General features: G+C 44.2%; 1 protein-coding gene across 1 annotated transcript in view; it reads left to right on the top strand.

The window, feature by feature from the left end:
- The window catches only part of pyroxd2 (pyridine nucleotide-disulphide oxidoreductase domain 2), a 47,856-nt gene that overhangs the window by 18,458 nt on the left and 12,767 nt on the right, over positions 1 to 16,631 (top strand). The window contains exons 5-12 of the mRNA XM_020514836.2: positions 1,859 to 2,014; positions 3,941 to 4,094; positions 5,792 to 5,853; positions 8,122 to 8,219; positions 10,945 to 11,086; positions 11,597 to 11,731; positions 14,025 to 14,097; positions 16,070 to 16,226. Of these exons, the coding sequence (XP_020370425.2) occupies positions 1,859 to 2,014; positions 3,941 to 4,094; positions 5,792 to 5,853; positions 8,122 to 8,219; positions 10,945 to 11,086; positions 11,597 to 11,731; positions 14,025 to 14,097; positions 16,070 to 16,226 (977 nt within the window). The remainder of the gene's footprint in view (positions 1 to 1,858; positions 2,015 to 3,940; positions 4,095 to 5,791; positions 5,854 to 8,121; positions 8,220 to 10,944; positions 11,087 to 11,596; positions 11,732 to 14,024; positions 14,098 to 16,069; positions 16,227 to 16,631) is intronic.

Below are 16,631 nucleotides of genomic sequence, written 5' to 3'. Positions count from 1 at the left end.
AAACCCTCCATTTCTGGCAGCACCATTGTAAATCTTTTCTGCACCCTCTCAAATTTAACAACATGTTTCGTAGAACGTATCATAGAACATAGAACAGTACAGCACAGTTAGGCCCTTCTTCCCACGATGTTGTGCTGACCTATTATCCTAATAAGATCAATCTACCCTGCATACCCTACATTTTACTATCCTCCGTGTGCCTATCCAAGAGTCTCTTAAAAGTCTCTAAAGTATCTGACTCCACTACCATTGCGGGCAGCGCATTCCACACGCCCACCACTCATATAACAGGGTGGCCAGAATTGAACACTGTATTCTAAAAGTGGGCTCACCAATGTCCTGTACAGCCATCACGTGTCATCCCAATTCCTATACTCAATGCACTGACCATAAAGGAAAACGTGCCAAACGCCTTCTTCACTGTTGACCTGTTGTACTCTTAGCTGCAACTCATATTTTTACAGATGGTACCTTCATTGTACCTTAATGATGGCTGAATGATGATGGTTATGGCATGTTTTCATTTCCTAATGCATCCTAATCAATCCTCCTGTATGTCTGTTTAAGGATGCAGAACTGTAGGCTCTAAGTTACGGAGGATTGCCAACCCACCTATACATCTTCCTTGCTACACCAGCAGGTGTCAAATAGTGATTTGTTTCTACAGATCCTCATGAAAATGTGTCTTGAATTAATTTAAATGAGGCTTTACAGCAGGCTCCAATAACCTCTGTCATGTTTCCCTACCACATCCTTAAACCTCCAGTCTGCCCAACAACAATTGCCACTCAACGTCAAGTAAATCTATTAGATTCCTCAGTTCTGTTTCTGGCCCATTACCATTCTCTGTCTCCTTCTTAAAGACATTTCTTAAAACCTATTCTTCATCAAGCTCTTGGTCGCCTTTCCTAATATCATCTTATGTCGTTTGGTGTCAAATTTTGCCTGATATTGCACCTGCAAATATTTTACTGCAGTAAAGGGCGATGCAAATGCAGGTTGTTGTAAACACTGAAAAACCTATTGGACATTTTGGCTGTTCCCTTCCTCATTTCTCTTAGTTTCAGTTTCATAGCCATTGGCCCTTGTGTTTTCCTGTTTTGTACTGATTTCATAGAATTGTACAATATAGCAAGGGGCTATTTGGCCCATTGCCTCCATGCTAACTGTTTGAAAGAGTTATCCACATTCCATTTTAGTGTTTGTCCTTGGCTGTGCTACAAGTATTTATCACATTTATTATTGAATCTGTCTCCACCATTCTTTAGTGCAACCTGTTTCCAGATCCCTTTATCTTGCGATGTTAAAAGTGAGGGAGCCTTCATTAAGCCAGGCTGTCTCTGTGCACCAGCAGCATAAAACCATAAGAACATAACACGCAGGATCAGATGGAGGTCATTCAGTGCATTGAGTTTGCTCCAGCATTTAGTACGATCTGATAATCCTCAGCTCCACTTTCCTCCTTTTTTTGCCCCACCTGGTTCGATTCCCTTACTGATTAAAAATCTGTCTGTCTCAGCCTTGAACATACAATGACCCAGCCTCGACAGCCTCTGTACTAAAGAATTCCACAGATTCACAACGCTCTGTTGTGTCTCCATTCCCTTCAACATAAAGATGAACATTCCATTTAGCCTCCCTATTACCTGCTGAACTTGTTACCGTTTCGGGATATCTGAACGAGCATACCCAAACACTTCTCCTGTTCCTTTCCTGACAATTTCCTAACCTCATTACTGTTCCCCACTTCAAAATCCCGACATCATGTGCTGATTGTACCTACTCGTTCAAACTCGATTGAGTTAAATTGGAAAAATTCATCCTTCAAGCATAAGTCTATACTCTTTTCCCATGACAGAAACATGGATTAAAGATACACATCCGGAACCCATCTTCCTTCACTCCGATGTTGGAGGATGGAGTTGGAAGGAAACCACCTCGCTCACTCCTGATGGGCAATAATATGGAAGAGACCCAGAAACAAATTGCACAGTTTTCAGCTAAAGATGCACAGGTAACTCCAATTGACAGATAGTTTCTCTTCTAACCCAGAAAAAGTCAGTCTCCCAAGGTGCACACACAGACTCAAGCAGAGTACACACTCTCCAGAATTGTCCTGGAGTGTCCAGGAATTGAAATATGATCTTGTGGACATAACCCTGGAGAAGCATTTAGAGGAATTGAGGGGCAGAAAAGTCGTTTTTTTCGTTTCATTTTCGTTTGAAGGCTTTTTGTTTCTTTGTTATGAGAGTATTACAGTCCGGGGAGATGGCAGTGTAGTGGTAATGTTAGCTGGGTTAGTATTCCAGAAGCCCAGGTTAATGCTATGTGGGATGCAGACAGGTGATGGCCAAGTGATATTATCACTAGACCATTAATCCAGACACTCAGCTAATGTTATCGGGACCTTGGCTCAGATGCCACCATAGTAGAATATGGATTAAAGTTTTTTAAAAAAACCTGGAGTTAAGAATCCACCGATGACCATGAACCATTGCCAATTGTCGGGAAAAATCATTTGATTCACTAATGCCCTTCAGGGAAGGAAATCTGTCATCCTTACCTGGACTGGCCCACATGTGACTCCAGACCCACAGCAAAGAGGTTGACTCTCAAGTGCCCTCTGAAATGGCCAAGAAAGCCACACAGTTCAAGGGCAGTTAGGGATGTGCAATAAATGCTGGCCAACCAGCGATGTCCATGTCCTGTGAATAGCTTAAAAACAACACAGGTTCAAATCCCATCATGGCTGCTAGTGGGTAGAACTTCTTGAATAAATCTGAAAAAATAAAGCTAATCTCATCAGTGGCGACCATGGCAACAATCATTGATTGTTGTCAAAACCCATCTGGTTCATGGATGTCCTTTAGGGAAAACAATCTGTTACCTGTACCTGGTGTGGTCCCTATATGTGACTCCAAACCCAGAGCAATGTAATTGACTGTTAATGACTTACTGAAATGGTACAGCAAGCCCTCTTCAATCAATGTGCATTTCAGACTGGGTCACAAATGGTGACATTGCCTGTGACACCCATATCTCATGAAAGAATTTTTTCTAAAGAAAGGGTTGCACAGCATGCTGGGAAGATTGAAGGTAGGCGGTCCTGTGATAGACCTGTAGGAATATACCCAACCCAAGATAGCTACAGTAACTCAAAACCAAGGGTAGCCTTCTGGTGAAGGAGTGTTGGCACTTTAGGGATGACTAGACCAGTGGCTTGTACAGATCAAGATTTTTGAAGAAGGCTCCTGATCCGAAATGTCAGTTTTCCTGCTCCTCTGATGCTGCCTGGCCTGCTGTGTTCCTCCAGCTCCACACTGTGTTATCTCAAGATTCCATGACACTGTTTCCCAGTAGAGCAGGGCCCCTAGTCAACATTTATATCTCATGAAACAGGTAATCTGGTCATTATCACATTGCTACTTGTGGGAGCTCACTGTGCGCAAATCGGTTGCTTTGTTTATATGTTCAAACATTGGCCACACTTCAAAGGTATTTCATTGGCTGCAAAGCACTTTGGGGTAACCCTGAGGTCATGATAGTTGCTATATAAATCCAATTCTGTTTTGTTTTGGAACTATTGTATTTCCTCACGCTCATCTGGATGAGGAAACAATTACCATTTAGATTGAGATGATAGAAGCATCCTGGTTCCTGTGCATCCTGGGTCATAAAGAAGAGTGTTGGAAGATGCCTCATGGAGGATAGCAGGTCAGGGCTGAGTGTTGGGTATGTGAGGATGGGTAGATACCATTTGATATCTGTTTGAAAATCCTTGGAGGGTAATGAGTGTCGACTTGCAGTTCCTCCAAAGATGGTTAAATGTGAGAGTCAGTCTCTGGTACATGTGGGTTGCAGAGGGAGCTGTTGTAATGGTCTGAATGACCCTGTTGCATATTTTCCGATGTCTAAGTGTGAGTTGTGTTTTGCTTGTTAGTCGTACGCTGAATATGAGGCTTTCATCAATCACATGGCCTTGTCCGTGGAACCTCTACTGGATGCAGTACCCGTGGATGTCCCATCACTAACTGGTGGCTCACTGATACAGAAGATACGGTCTCTACACACTCTCAAACCTCTCATCCAAGCAGGTAAGCAAACAGAAGCAGCAGTTTGTATACCGTCCTTCACAGAGACATCCTGAGGCACGTTGCGGTCGATGAGGTAGTTTTTGAAATGCTGCAAATGTTCCTTTTTTAAACAAATGCATCAGCCAAATTTGCTAAGAGTGAAAGGTCAGACAAATGACTGGAACAAACTAATAAACTGCTTTCAGTCCTGATTTGTATATCGAATGTAGAACAAATGTCAATTGCAAGAATGGATTTTTTTTTGTAATCAGTTTTAAAGACATATCCCCTGCTTCAGGTATACTTTTAATCAATCTGTTAGTATATACCTCTAAAGCAGGTGGGACTTGAACCAGGGTCTCCTGGTTTAAAGATGGAGACGCAATCACTGCCTAAGGAGAGCTCCTACAATTCTCCTCTGTTATAGTCATAGCACAAAGGAGGATGATTATGGTTGTTGGTGGTCAGTCATCTCACTCCTAATACACCACAGCTAGAGTTCCATAAGGTAGATATTTTCCTAATCAACCTGTTGAGAAAGGTTGTTACACAACTATGGAGTAGGTGAGACTTGAACCAGAGCCTCCTCGCTCAGAGGTAAGGACACTACCACTGTGTTATCAGTATCTTCCCCCCCACTTCATTTTATGACTTTCAGCATTGAGATGGAATTCTCCCCCCATCAGTAAATCCTTCCAACACAGAATCATAGAATCCCTGCAGTGCAGATAGAGGCCATTTGGCCCATCAAGTCTACACCAACCCTCTGAATAGCATCCCACCCATATCCACACCCCCCCATTTAACCTCAGCCAATCCACCTATCCTGCACATCCCTGGACACTATAGGACAATTTGGCATGGACAATTCGCTCTTACCAGCACATCTTTGGACTGTGGAAGAAACCAGAGCACTGGGAGGAAATCCACGCAAACATGGGGAGAACGTGCAAACTCCACACAGACAGTCGCTTAAGGGACGCTGTGAGTCAGGGCTTGGGTTGTTTGTGCCATAGAGGTTTGTTAAATTGATTGAAGGGTCCATGAGGAGAGATTTAGTAAAATTGCACTGTGCTCCCCAGCATTTAGAAGAATGAGCATGATTGATACTTCTAAGTTGCTGAATAGCCTTGACAAAGTAGATATTAATGTTAAATTTCTAGGCATCCATTATCAAAAGTCGGAATCAGTCTGTCTTCCAGAACTGTTTATTTGTATTTCACAGTTCAATACAAACTCCAGTCTGCTCTCTCCCCTTCCTGACCATTCCCATCCCTGGGGAAAACCAGCCTTTAAGTAGCCCAATGAGCATCAGCTACTCTCTGTTATATCTGGAACATGCCATGGTCCATTCTTAAAGTGGCCACCATTTTCAACTGTGAGGCTGTTTTCCCTGGAACGCAGTCCCACAGCCTCAGGAGAAGAGGCCAGCCAGTTAGATCTGAGATGAGGAGGAACTTCATCACTCAGTTATGAGCCTTCAGAATCCTCAACACCACAGCTGTGGATGCTCAGTTGTTGAATCTATGCAAGATGGAAATCGCTGGATCTTTCAACACTGAGGTCATTGATGGGTGTGGCATTTGGGCAAGAGAGTGGAATTGAGGTCAAGGATCAGACGTGGTCTTATTGAATGGTGAGCAAGGCTCAAGGGGCTGACTCCTACTCCTAGTTCTCATGTTCATATCCATTCATCATTTCCTTTCTTGTCCTCACAGGTTTTAAGCTGGGGAGACATATTCCACAGTTCTACGAGCTACTGACAGCTCCAATATCCAAAGTAAGGACAGAAATTCCCTGTTGAAAACTGCTCTCTATGGTTACACTGTGTATTGACCCTAATGTTTGCTATCCTAGCCTCACCAGTTCTGTGCTAGCCAGAGACTGTGGTGTAGGGGTGATGTTACTTAGCTAGGAACCTGGCTAATGTTCTGGGGATATGAGTTCAAGTCAAATGGCAAACGGTGAAATTCAAATTCAGTACAATCTGGAATTTGAAATGGCCGAATGGTGGCCGTTGCTGATTGTTGTTTCAGAAAGAAACATCCGGGTCAGAGCATTGAGTACAGGACTTGGGACATCATGTTATGGCTGTACAAGACATTGGTGAGGCCACTTTTGGAATACTGCGTATTATTCTGGTTGCCTTGCTACGGGAAGGATATTGTTAAACTAGTAAGTGTGCAGAAAAAAGTTTATAAGGATGTTGCCGGACTGGAGGGTTTGAGTTATATGGAGAGGCTGGATAGACTGGGACTTCTTTCCCTGGAGTGTCGAAGGCTGAGGACCTTATAGATGTTTATAAAATCATGAGGGGCATGGATAGAGTGAATAGCCAAGGTCTTTTTCCAAGGGTAATGGAGTCCAAAAGTAGGGAGCATAGGTTTATGGTGAGAGGCGGTGGTTTTAAAAGGGACCTGAGGGGCCAATTTTTCACACCGAGGGTGGTGTGTGTATGGAACGAACTGCCAGAGGAAGTGTTAGATGCAGGTACAGTTACAACATTTAAACAATATTTGGGCAGGTACATGAATATGAAAGGTTTAGAGGGATATAGGCAAATGGGACTGGCTTAGTTTGAGCAACCTGATCAGCATGGATGATTTGGACTGAAGGGTCTGTTGCCTCTATGTCCTTTCCTATGTATGACTCTATGTCCTTTTAGGGAAGGCAATCTGCCATCTTCATCTGCTCCAGCCTACACGTGACTCCAGGCCCACAGCAATGGGGTTGACTCTGAAATAGACCTTGCAAGCCACTCAGTTCAATGGGCATTAAGGATGGGACACAAATGCCAAACTTGCCGGCATTGCACACATCCTGTAGTGGGGGGGTCACTAAGCCAAAAAAAAAAACACCTGAAGAACTGCAGATGCTGGAAATCAGAAACAAAAAATGAGAATTGCTGGAAAACTCAGGAGGTCTGGCAGCATCTGTGGACAGAAATCAGAGTCAATGTTAACTCTGAGATAACAAAGTGTGGAGCTGGAGGAACACAGCAGGCCAAGCAGCATCAGAGGAGCAGGAAAGCTGATGTTTCAGGCCTAGACCCTTCTCTGTAACAATGTTAACTCTGCATTTCTCTCCACAGATGCTACCAGACCTGCTGTCTCATTCCAGCAACTTTTATTTTTGTTTCCTGTAGGGGCTCGGTTAGCTTGGACAGCTGGTTTGTGATGGAAGTGATCCCAATAGCGCGGGTTCAAATCCTGCACCAGCTTGAGGTTACCATGATAATCCCACATTCTCAACCTCTCCCCTTGCCTGAGAAATGATGCCCCTCAGGTTAAGCAAACACCAGCTATGTGTGTTTCTAATGAGTGAATGCTTCTCGGGGACAATGATGACTTTATTCTACTGCACCCATCCCATTACAGATTTTTTTTTAAAAAAATCTATCGAGCCCATTTGGCTAAGACGCACAGCGGCTGAGGAACAGGAGCGTGGTTTTTGGGCAGTTCCTGCCTCAAAACCACGATGGAAACTGGGTAGATGGACATTGAAGCTGAACAATCCGATTGCCTGCTCTGGGTTTACCCATCTCACCCACAGTCGTAGCCTACAGGCGGGTAGCATGGGTATAAAGTGGTCAGCAACTGTTGGGAAGTAGAGAGAAACATTCCTGTTCTGTAGTGGGGTGAGAGGGCTCCGAAGAGCAGGAAGGTCCTTCCGAACCTCACAAGGATATCTCTGGCCTTGACTGTCCCCAGGGGCCTCCCGACAGGTCCTGCCAGACCCTCCGTCTGCCCTTGGTAAGTATTCTGTGCCCAGTCTTGGGTGAGGAACAGACTGGCGGTAATGAGGCTTTCTCGTTGAAATTGGAGCCGTCTTGCTTGTCACCGGCAAGGCAGGATCAGCAGTAGTGCCTGGAGCTGTTCCCTTGCAGGCATCAGTCCAATGTGGAAATCTGTCCTTTGAGAAATGCATTGCCGGAAAATGACTAAGTCTATCAGTCACCTCACATGGACTATTTATAACTAACAGCAGAATCAGTTCCAACATTATCCTCCTATATCTGTGCTTTGCAAACTTGCTTTTATTTTGGCAGATTCTAAATCACTGGTTTGAATCAGAACCTCTGAAGGCGACTCTGGCTACTGATGGAGTTATTGGTGCAATGATAAGTCCACAGGCTGCAGGCAGTGGGTAGGAAAGACATCAGAGCTTTCACTTGTTTCAAATACATTTGACTTGAATTTACGCATCAAAGTTATATATTAAAATAATATGAGGGAAGAGGCTTCAGACCTGTTATTCAATTAAATCATGGACAATTTGTATCCGATATTTATTTTTCCAACATTGCTCCATATCCTTTGATTGTCTTCAGTTTTTAATCTAAACTTTTCCTAATATTAATTTTAATTAACCCAGTGCAGCATCTATCACCTTAAAATGGGGTGGCAACGGCCTCGAGGTATTATCACTGAGTCTATTAATCCGGAGACTCAGATAATGTTCTGGGGAACAGCAGGTGGTGGAATTTGAATTCAATTTTTAAAAGATCCGACATTAAGAGTCTAATGATGGAGATGAATCCATTACCAATTATTGGAAAAGCCCGTCTGGTTCACTAATCTCCTTTAGGGAAGGAAACTGCCATCCTTACCTGGTCTGGCCTGCATGTGACTCCAGACACACAGCAATGTGGTTGACTCTTAACTGTCTTCTGGATAATTAGGAATGGGTATTTATGCTGGCTTGGTCAATGAGGCCCACATCCTGTGAATGAATAAAAACAAATGTCACATAAATCATAATAGTGTGGAAACAGGCCATTTGGCCCAACAAGTCCATACCACCCCTCCAAAGGACATCCCACTCAGACCCATTCCCCATGTCTAACCCACCTAACCTAAACATCCCTGGATACTATGGTCAATTTCCCATGGCCAATCCACCGAACCTGCACATCTTTGGATTGTGGGAGGAAACTGAAGCACCCGGAGGAAACCCTCACAGACACAGGGGGATTATGCAAACTCCACATAGACAGTCACCCAAGGGTGGGATCAAACCCAGGTCCCTGGTGCTGTGAGGCAGCAGTGCTAACCACTGAGCTACTGTCCTGCCACTAATGTGACAAGCCTCGTTTCCTGGCAGCATAGTGCTTGGTCATGCCACAACCTGCAGGTTCCCCTGCAAGCCACTCACCATCCTGACTCAAAAATATATCACTATTCCTTCACTGTTGCTGGGTCAAAATCTGGGAATTCCCTCCCTGACAGAACTGTTAGAAGTCACACCACACCAGGTTATTGTCCAACACATTTATTTGAAATCACAAGCTTTTGGAGCTTAGCTAGCCCCTTCGTCAGATGAAGCGAGAGAGAAGCACACAGAACATAGAATGTATGGGCAGAGAGATCAAGTGCAGAGAGACCAAAAGATCATACAAATGGTGCGAGTGGAGTGTAGAATAATAAATCCTTGCAGGTGATCCGAAGTATTAGATGGTGTGAGTAAAGTGTCAATAGCTGAGTAACAAGCAAAGGGATGGCCTATAATCCGATTAAATAAGGCAGAGAGATAATTACAAAAATATTAAAAATAAGCTGGTGCTGGGGACAAACCAAATGGCTGGAATAACATGATAGGTATGAGAGTCGCATGCTGAGGGTCTGACCGAAGTAATAAGTAATCCAAGACCGTACAAACTAATTAAGGGAGAGAGATCATAACAATTTATCCAGGGGATGGTGACAAAACAGGACAGTAAAGAAGATTTCATAGATACAGAACAGTGTGGTGGGGTCACATGTAGTGTGACATGAACCCAAGATCACAGTTGAGGCTGTTTTCATGGGTACGGAACTTGGCTATCAGTTTCTGCTTGGCGATCTAGTGTTGTTGTGTATCTCAAAGTCCACCTTGGAAGACAGAGGCTGAATGCCCTTGACCGCTGAAGTGTTCCCCAACCGGGAGGGAACATTCCTGTCTGGCTATTGTTGCGTGGTGTTCATTCATCCGTTATCATAGTGTCTGCATGGTCTCGCCAATATACCGTGTCTCGGGCATCCTTGCCTGCAGCGTATGGGATAGGCAACATTGGCCAAGTCACATGATTATCTGCCGTGTATGTGGTGGGTGGTGTTCCCATGGGTGACGGTGATATCCATGTCGATGATTGGACCTGCCTTATAAAAGTTGCCGTGGGAGGATTGTGAGGTGTTGTGGTCGATGTTCTCCTGAAGGCTGGGTAGTTTAGACTTTACTCACACCATGTAACACTTTGGATCGCCTGCAGGGACTTCTTATTCAACACTCCACTCACACCATTTGTATGGCCTTTTGATGTCTCTGCCCTTGACCTCTCTGCCCATAAATTCTGTGTTCTGTGTGCTCCTCTCTCACTTCACCTGACGAAAGGGCTACGCTCCAAATGCTTGTGATTTCAAATAAACCTGTTGGACTATAAACTGGTGTCATGTGATTTCTGATTTGGTCCACCCCAGCCCAACACCGGCACCTCCACACCATAACAGAACTGTATCTGTTCCCACAGTAAATGAACTGCAATGGTTCAAGAAGGCAGCTTGCCACCTCCTTCTTGAGGCAGTTAGGAATGGACAATAAACTGCTGGTCTTGCCACCAGTGCATATGTCCCGGAAAAGAAAACATACTGTTGTGATAACATTGTAAATTGCTATGTCAACATTTCCCATTCGATGTAATGATTTCTGCTGTCTTGATGTAGGGGCAGATGCTAGCCATTAGGTGGCAGAGTGTTTCAGGATTCTGAAGGCTCTCTCAGACTTCATTAGTAATTGCATTTACAGAAGAAATAACATTTGTCAAGTGACACATCGATAATTTGCGTGGATAAAACATGAATAAAAAGCACCTGAATTGTTTACTTGCCCATTTTAGGTATGTACTGCTTCATCATGTGATGGGGGAGCTCGAGGGGATTAAAGGGGCTTGGGGTTATGTGGAAGGTGGAATGGGTGCACTTTCCGAATCCATCGCCAGTGCAGCTACAGATCATGGAGCCTCAATCTTTACAGAGAAGGTAGGTGTTCCAGATACACTCATCTGACCACTCCATTTTAATTTGCTTTCTGTCAGAAAGAAAGGGAGGTTACAACTGAATAAACTAGGAGAAGCTGATCCCACTGTCAGCAGGGCCAGGAACCAGAGAGTACAAATTCAGGATAGCTAGCAACAAAATTGGGGTGCACAGAAGAAGAATTTTTCTATTAAACGGCCTCATGTGTCTATTGTGGAGCATTAATGTGGAGAATTAAACCCATTTTGCTTTTTCACCTTGTTAACCCTGTGTTATGGTGTGGCCAGACACAGGGTAAAGTTCCCTTCAGCCTATTTCAATAATGTATCCAAACTGCTTAGCCTAAGCTATCAACTCCACTGCACCAGTGTTACACTTGCAGCCGTTCTGGTAGTAGTGTAGAGCGATCTCCTGCTAAGCTCGTGGTACATTGATAAATATGAAATTTAATACTATTCATGCCTTTAACATCATTAGTGAAAGTTAATGTGGTTGTCTCTCTCTCTCAAACAGGTAGTGGATTCCATTCTCGTGGACTGTCATGGGAAAGCACAGGGAGTTGTGTTGCAAGATGGAACTGAGATAAGAAGCAAAGTGGTTTTATCCAATGCCACTGCTCATGTGACCTTCCTCCAGCTGACACCGAAGGTGCATTTCCAAACCATTGGTATTCACTACCAGAAGTTCTGCTCACACCCAGATAACCTCACTCATTTGTTCATTTTTTTTAGACAGTGAATGTTGGCAGACTGTTCAACAGTGATGAGCCCAAAAACCATTGCACCTCATTATCTAGCCTCCATTTCATGACTGCTTTCTGTTAGCTAGCAGTTATTGGATTCCCATTGGCTTTCAAATTCCCTTCCAGGCTGTACACCTTATTCCAGCTTGGGCATGCCTTGATATCTCTTTGTTGTTGCTGGGTCAAGAACCTCACTGTGGGTAGTACCTTCCCCAAGGTGGCTACAGAGATTTGGAAAGCTTGCTCATCAGCAGCTCCATGAGGCAGCTTAGAATCACAGAATCCCCACAGTGTGGAAACAGGCCATTCGGCCCAACAAGTCCGTACGGACCCTCTGAAGACCATCCCACCCAGACCCATCCCCCTACATTTCCCGTCACTAACACACCTAACCTACACATCCCTGAACACAGTGGGACAATTTAGCATGACCAATCTACCCAACCTGCACGTCTTTGGACTGTGGGAGGAAACCAGGGCACCCAGTGGAAACCCACACAGACATGGGGAGAACGTGCAAACTCCACACAGGCTGGAATCGAACCTTGTGAGGCAGCAGTGCTAACCACTAAGCCACCGTGGGCATTAAGTGCTGGTCTTTATCAGTGATGCCCACATCCTGTGAACAAATGAAAGAAGGGATCAGGAAAGATTAACTCTAGCTGACATCCTTCTTCACCCATGAAGATTAGGTTTAGTTGTCACATGCCACTTCTATCAACTCCAACTGTCCAGTAATGACCATCTCCAACAAAAGCAAATCTAATCACTGCCTCTTGACATTAAATGGTTTTCCCATTTCTGAATTACACCACTATTACTATCCTAGGGTATTCCATTGACCAGAAACTGAACTAGTCTAGCCATATAAACACAGGGTTTAGGGTCTAGAAGGGTCTAGGCCCGAAACGTCAGCCTTCCTGCTCCTCTGATGCTGCTTGGCCTGCTGTGTTCATCCAGCTCTACACCTTGTTATCTTAGTATCTGATAGAGTTAACTGACATCACGAGATAAGGCCTGCCCATCGGAATATAAAGGATTATCCAAGAGAGGAATGAATCTGTTCCCAAGAATTGTGTAGTGTTCTCTAACTATGGTTTAGTAATTGTTCTCAGTGTTAATAGCATAGAGCTAAGAGAGTAATATATACTTTTAAGCCTGATGTCTCACATTTGTGAACCTTAGTACTCATCAGTTAGTTACATTACTATATAATAAACCTCTACTGTTTTGATCAAGATGGAACCTATTGTTTGCTGAATACATTGTGTAGATATCCTTTCCCACTTTGTATCAATAGCTTGACTAATATCAGTAACAAGCTGACAGTGAGTCTACCCAGAAAATGTTGGCTGTGCTAGCAACCAGCATTATTAAAGATAACAGCGATATCCCGAAGCTAAGACAGACTCTATGGTCTGCATGACAAGTTCAGTGAGGCTATGGGAATTGATATCAGGCAGTTTGTCTAGAGGCAAGGCACATTAGCTTTATGCACACGTGGACAATCTACCTAGGTGCCTTTCTTGTCAAATTTTAAGTTCAGCTGTGGCTCGGTAGGTAGCGGCCACGCCTCAGAAGTTTGTGGGTTCTAACCACACTCCAGATGTTTGAGTGTAAAGTACAGGCTGACCCTCCTGGTTCCAATATTGATGGGACCCCATCATAAATGATCCCCTGATGCTATTACAAAGAAGGAGAGAGACAATGGTGTTGTGGTAATTTCACTGGATTGGTAATCCAGAAACTTAGCCTGATGTTTTGAGGATTTGGGTTCAAATTTGCAGCTGCAGGTGAAAATTAAGTCAATAAAAATCTGGTATAAAAAGCTAGCCTAATGGTGACCATGAAAGCACTGCCAAATGTAATTAAAACCCATCTGGTATGTTAATGCCTCTTAGGGAAGGAAATCTGCCATCCTTACCCAGTCTGGCCTGCATGTGACTCCAGACCCACAGCAATGTGGTTGACTTCTTCACTGCCCTCTGGTTAATTAGGGATGTGCAATAAACACTGGCCCACATCCCAATGACAAACAAAATGTTGTCCGTAGTGTCATGGCCAATGTTCATACATCGAAGAATATCACAATATCCCAGTGCTACTTTACCGTACAAGACTGACTGCGAGTCAAACGGGCATGAATGGCAATGTGTAAATGCAAGTCTTTAATTTGAAATTGGTTTCTGCCTGTTCTAGGAATCACTGTCCAGAGACTTTATTAAGGAAGTTTCATCCATCGACTACACTTCTCCCGTTACAAAGATCAATGGTATGTGTAGCCTCGGTAAGAGGGTGAGATGGGTTTGAATGAAGTGAACACTTCCAGATGGGTGACATGTTCCCTATGTGGACCCATTGTTGTCTTTGATGATGGAAGTTTGTACAGTCATACAGCACAGAAACAGACCCTTCAGCCCAACTAGTCCATTACAACCAGGTTTCCCACATTGAACTGGTCCCATTTGCCTGTGTTTGGATCCATATCCCCCTTTCCTACCCATGTACCTGTTCAACGGTCTTTAAATTTTGTCATTGTACCCATCTCTACTACTTCCTCTGACAGCTCATTCCACACATGTACCACCCTGCGTGTGAAAATGTTGCCCTTCAGGTCCCTTTTAAATCTTTCCCAGCTCACCTTAAGCCTATCCCCTCCAGGTTTGGCCTCCCCTACCCTGGGGAAAATAGAATGTATTTGCTGCTGGCTCATTAGTAATCACGCCTTCACCCTGATGGAATTTAGGGTAGGAAAGCTCCCCGCTTCCACTGTCATGTTGTGAGAGAAAGTGCCTTCTGATCTCTCCACTGAGCAGCTTAGCTCCAGTTGTTAAAGTGTACCTTCTTGTAGAAGACATTGATCCCTCGAGCCTGAGCTGCCCTTCTGTGAGACCATTCTGTTGATCATTTCTAGATTCACTCTTGTCAGATCCCTTTGGCGTTTCAAACACCTCAATCAGATGACCGTGTACTTTGTAAGCTCAAAAGGAATGCAAGCCATGCTACAGAGCCTCTCGACAGAATTTAACCCCTGATACCATTTGGTTCATTGCACTGCTCTGACCTGGATTTGAACCTTGCACCAAAGAGCAGAAAAAGAGCTGTCTCCCAATTCAGTGCAGTGCCAGGAATACTTGGGTCCCCACCAACAATTGTAATCTGGTTGATAAAATGGTACGTGGGAACATTAGCAACAACAAAAACTTTCAATCATATAGCAGTGTCAATGAAGTAAACATCACAAATTGCTTGAACAGGGGAGCTGCAAATCCATACAAAATATGGGCAGAACTACACCATTGCAGCCCCCGCCCAAGCCTGTGCCACTGTTCAGTAAGATCATGGCTGATCTGTCTTGGATTCTGTGTTCCCATCTACCCCTGATAAACGTTGCTTCCCTGCCTAATGAGAATCCATCCACCGCCGTCAGAAAAATATTCAATAAATGCGTCTCCATCACCTTCTGAGATTGAGCTCCAAACTTCTGAGAGGAAAGAAATTGCCTTATCTCTGTCCTGCCCCTCCTTTTAAAACCAGGGGCCCCTTGTTCTGGACTGACCCACAGAGGAAATGATCCTTTCACATCCACCTTGTTAAGATTATTGGGTGGCATAGTGGCTCAGTGGTTCCTGCTTCATAGTGCCAGGGTTTGATGCCATCCTTGGACAACTGTCTGTGTGGAGTTTGCACATTCTCCCCGTGTCTGTGTAGGTTTCCTCTGGGTGCTCCGGTTTCCTCCCACAGTCCAAGGATGTGCAGGTTAGGTGGATTGGTTGTGGTAAAAGTGGGGTTATGAGGATAGCTGGATGGTTGGGGCTGGGTGGGATGCTCTTCAGAGGGTTGGTACACACTTGATAGGCCAAATGGCCTTGATCTACACAGTATGGGTTCTATGATCATTCAAAATCCACTAATTACTAACTCAGAAACCCCATCTTCGAATAGGTATTATATTGAAAACAAATACACATCCCACAGTTTACCCACACAAGGCTAATAAAGGCAAGGTCTGTGATACTTGAGCAATAAAATTAGGATGTGCAGAAGATCAGAACTGAATGGGATCAGTGCAGAGATCTGGGGCCAGAGTAGGTTATAAAAAAACTGGGAGGGAATGAGAACTTTGAGGGATCTGGAAATGACGATGAGAACTGAGGAGTTGCCAATGTAGACCATAATAACCAAATTTGCATGCTAAATCTAAACCGATAGGAAAAACATTGTTTGTTTTTGATATCTACCAGTTGCAGTGGATCGCTTGCCAAACTTCCTGGCTGTACCTAGCAATGATGGGATACCTCCTTCACAGCGTATAGCTGGTACCATTCATTTGAACTGTGAGGACATGGCCTATATCAAAGAGGCTTATGAGGAAGCCTGCCAGGGCATTCCATCCACCAGGTATGATCTGACGAATTAGTCCCTGTTGAGGAGGATATTCCCACTATTCTGGCCAACATTTATCCCTCAGCAATCACTTGCGGAAAACACATTAACTGCTCGTTTACTTTGGTGCATTTTTTGAACTCTTGCTGTGTACAAACTGGCTTCTTTACTTTGCCTGTAAAACAGCAGTGGATGCTCCTCGGCAGGTACACTGAGTATCCAGCAGGGTCACGGTCTGCTGTAGTGTGCAACTCAGTATAATGTGTCTGAACACTAACAGTTACTTTCTGCAAATACAGCAGCCATCACAGTCTCTATCTCTCTGTACCTCTCTCTCTCTCTCTTTCTCTTTCTGTCTACCCCTCTCCTTCTGTCTCCTTCTCTCTTTCTGTCTACCCCTCTCCCTCTCTCTCCTTCTCT

This window comes from Rhincodon typus, chromosome 20, assembly GCF_021869965.1.
Source record: "Rhincodon typus isolate 14 chromosome 20, sRhiTyp1.1, whole genome shotgun sequence".
Lineage (NCBI taxonomy): Eukaryota > Metazoa > Chordata > Chondrichthyes > Orectolobiformes > Rhincodontidae > Rhincodon > Rhincodon typus.
This window is presented reverse-complemented; position numbering and strand designations above follow the sequence as displayed.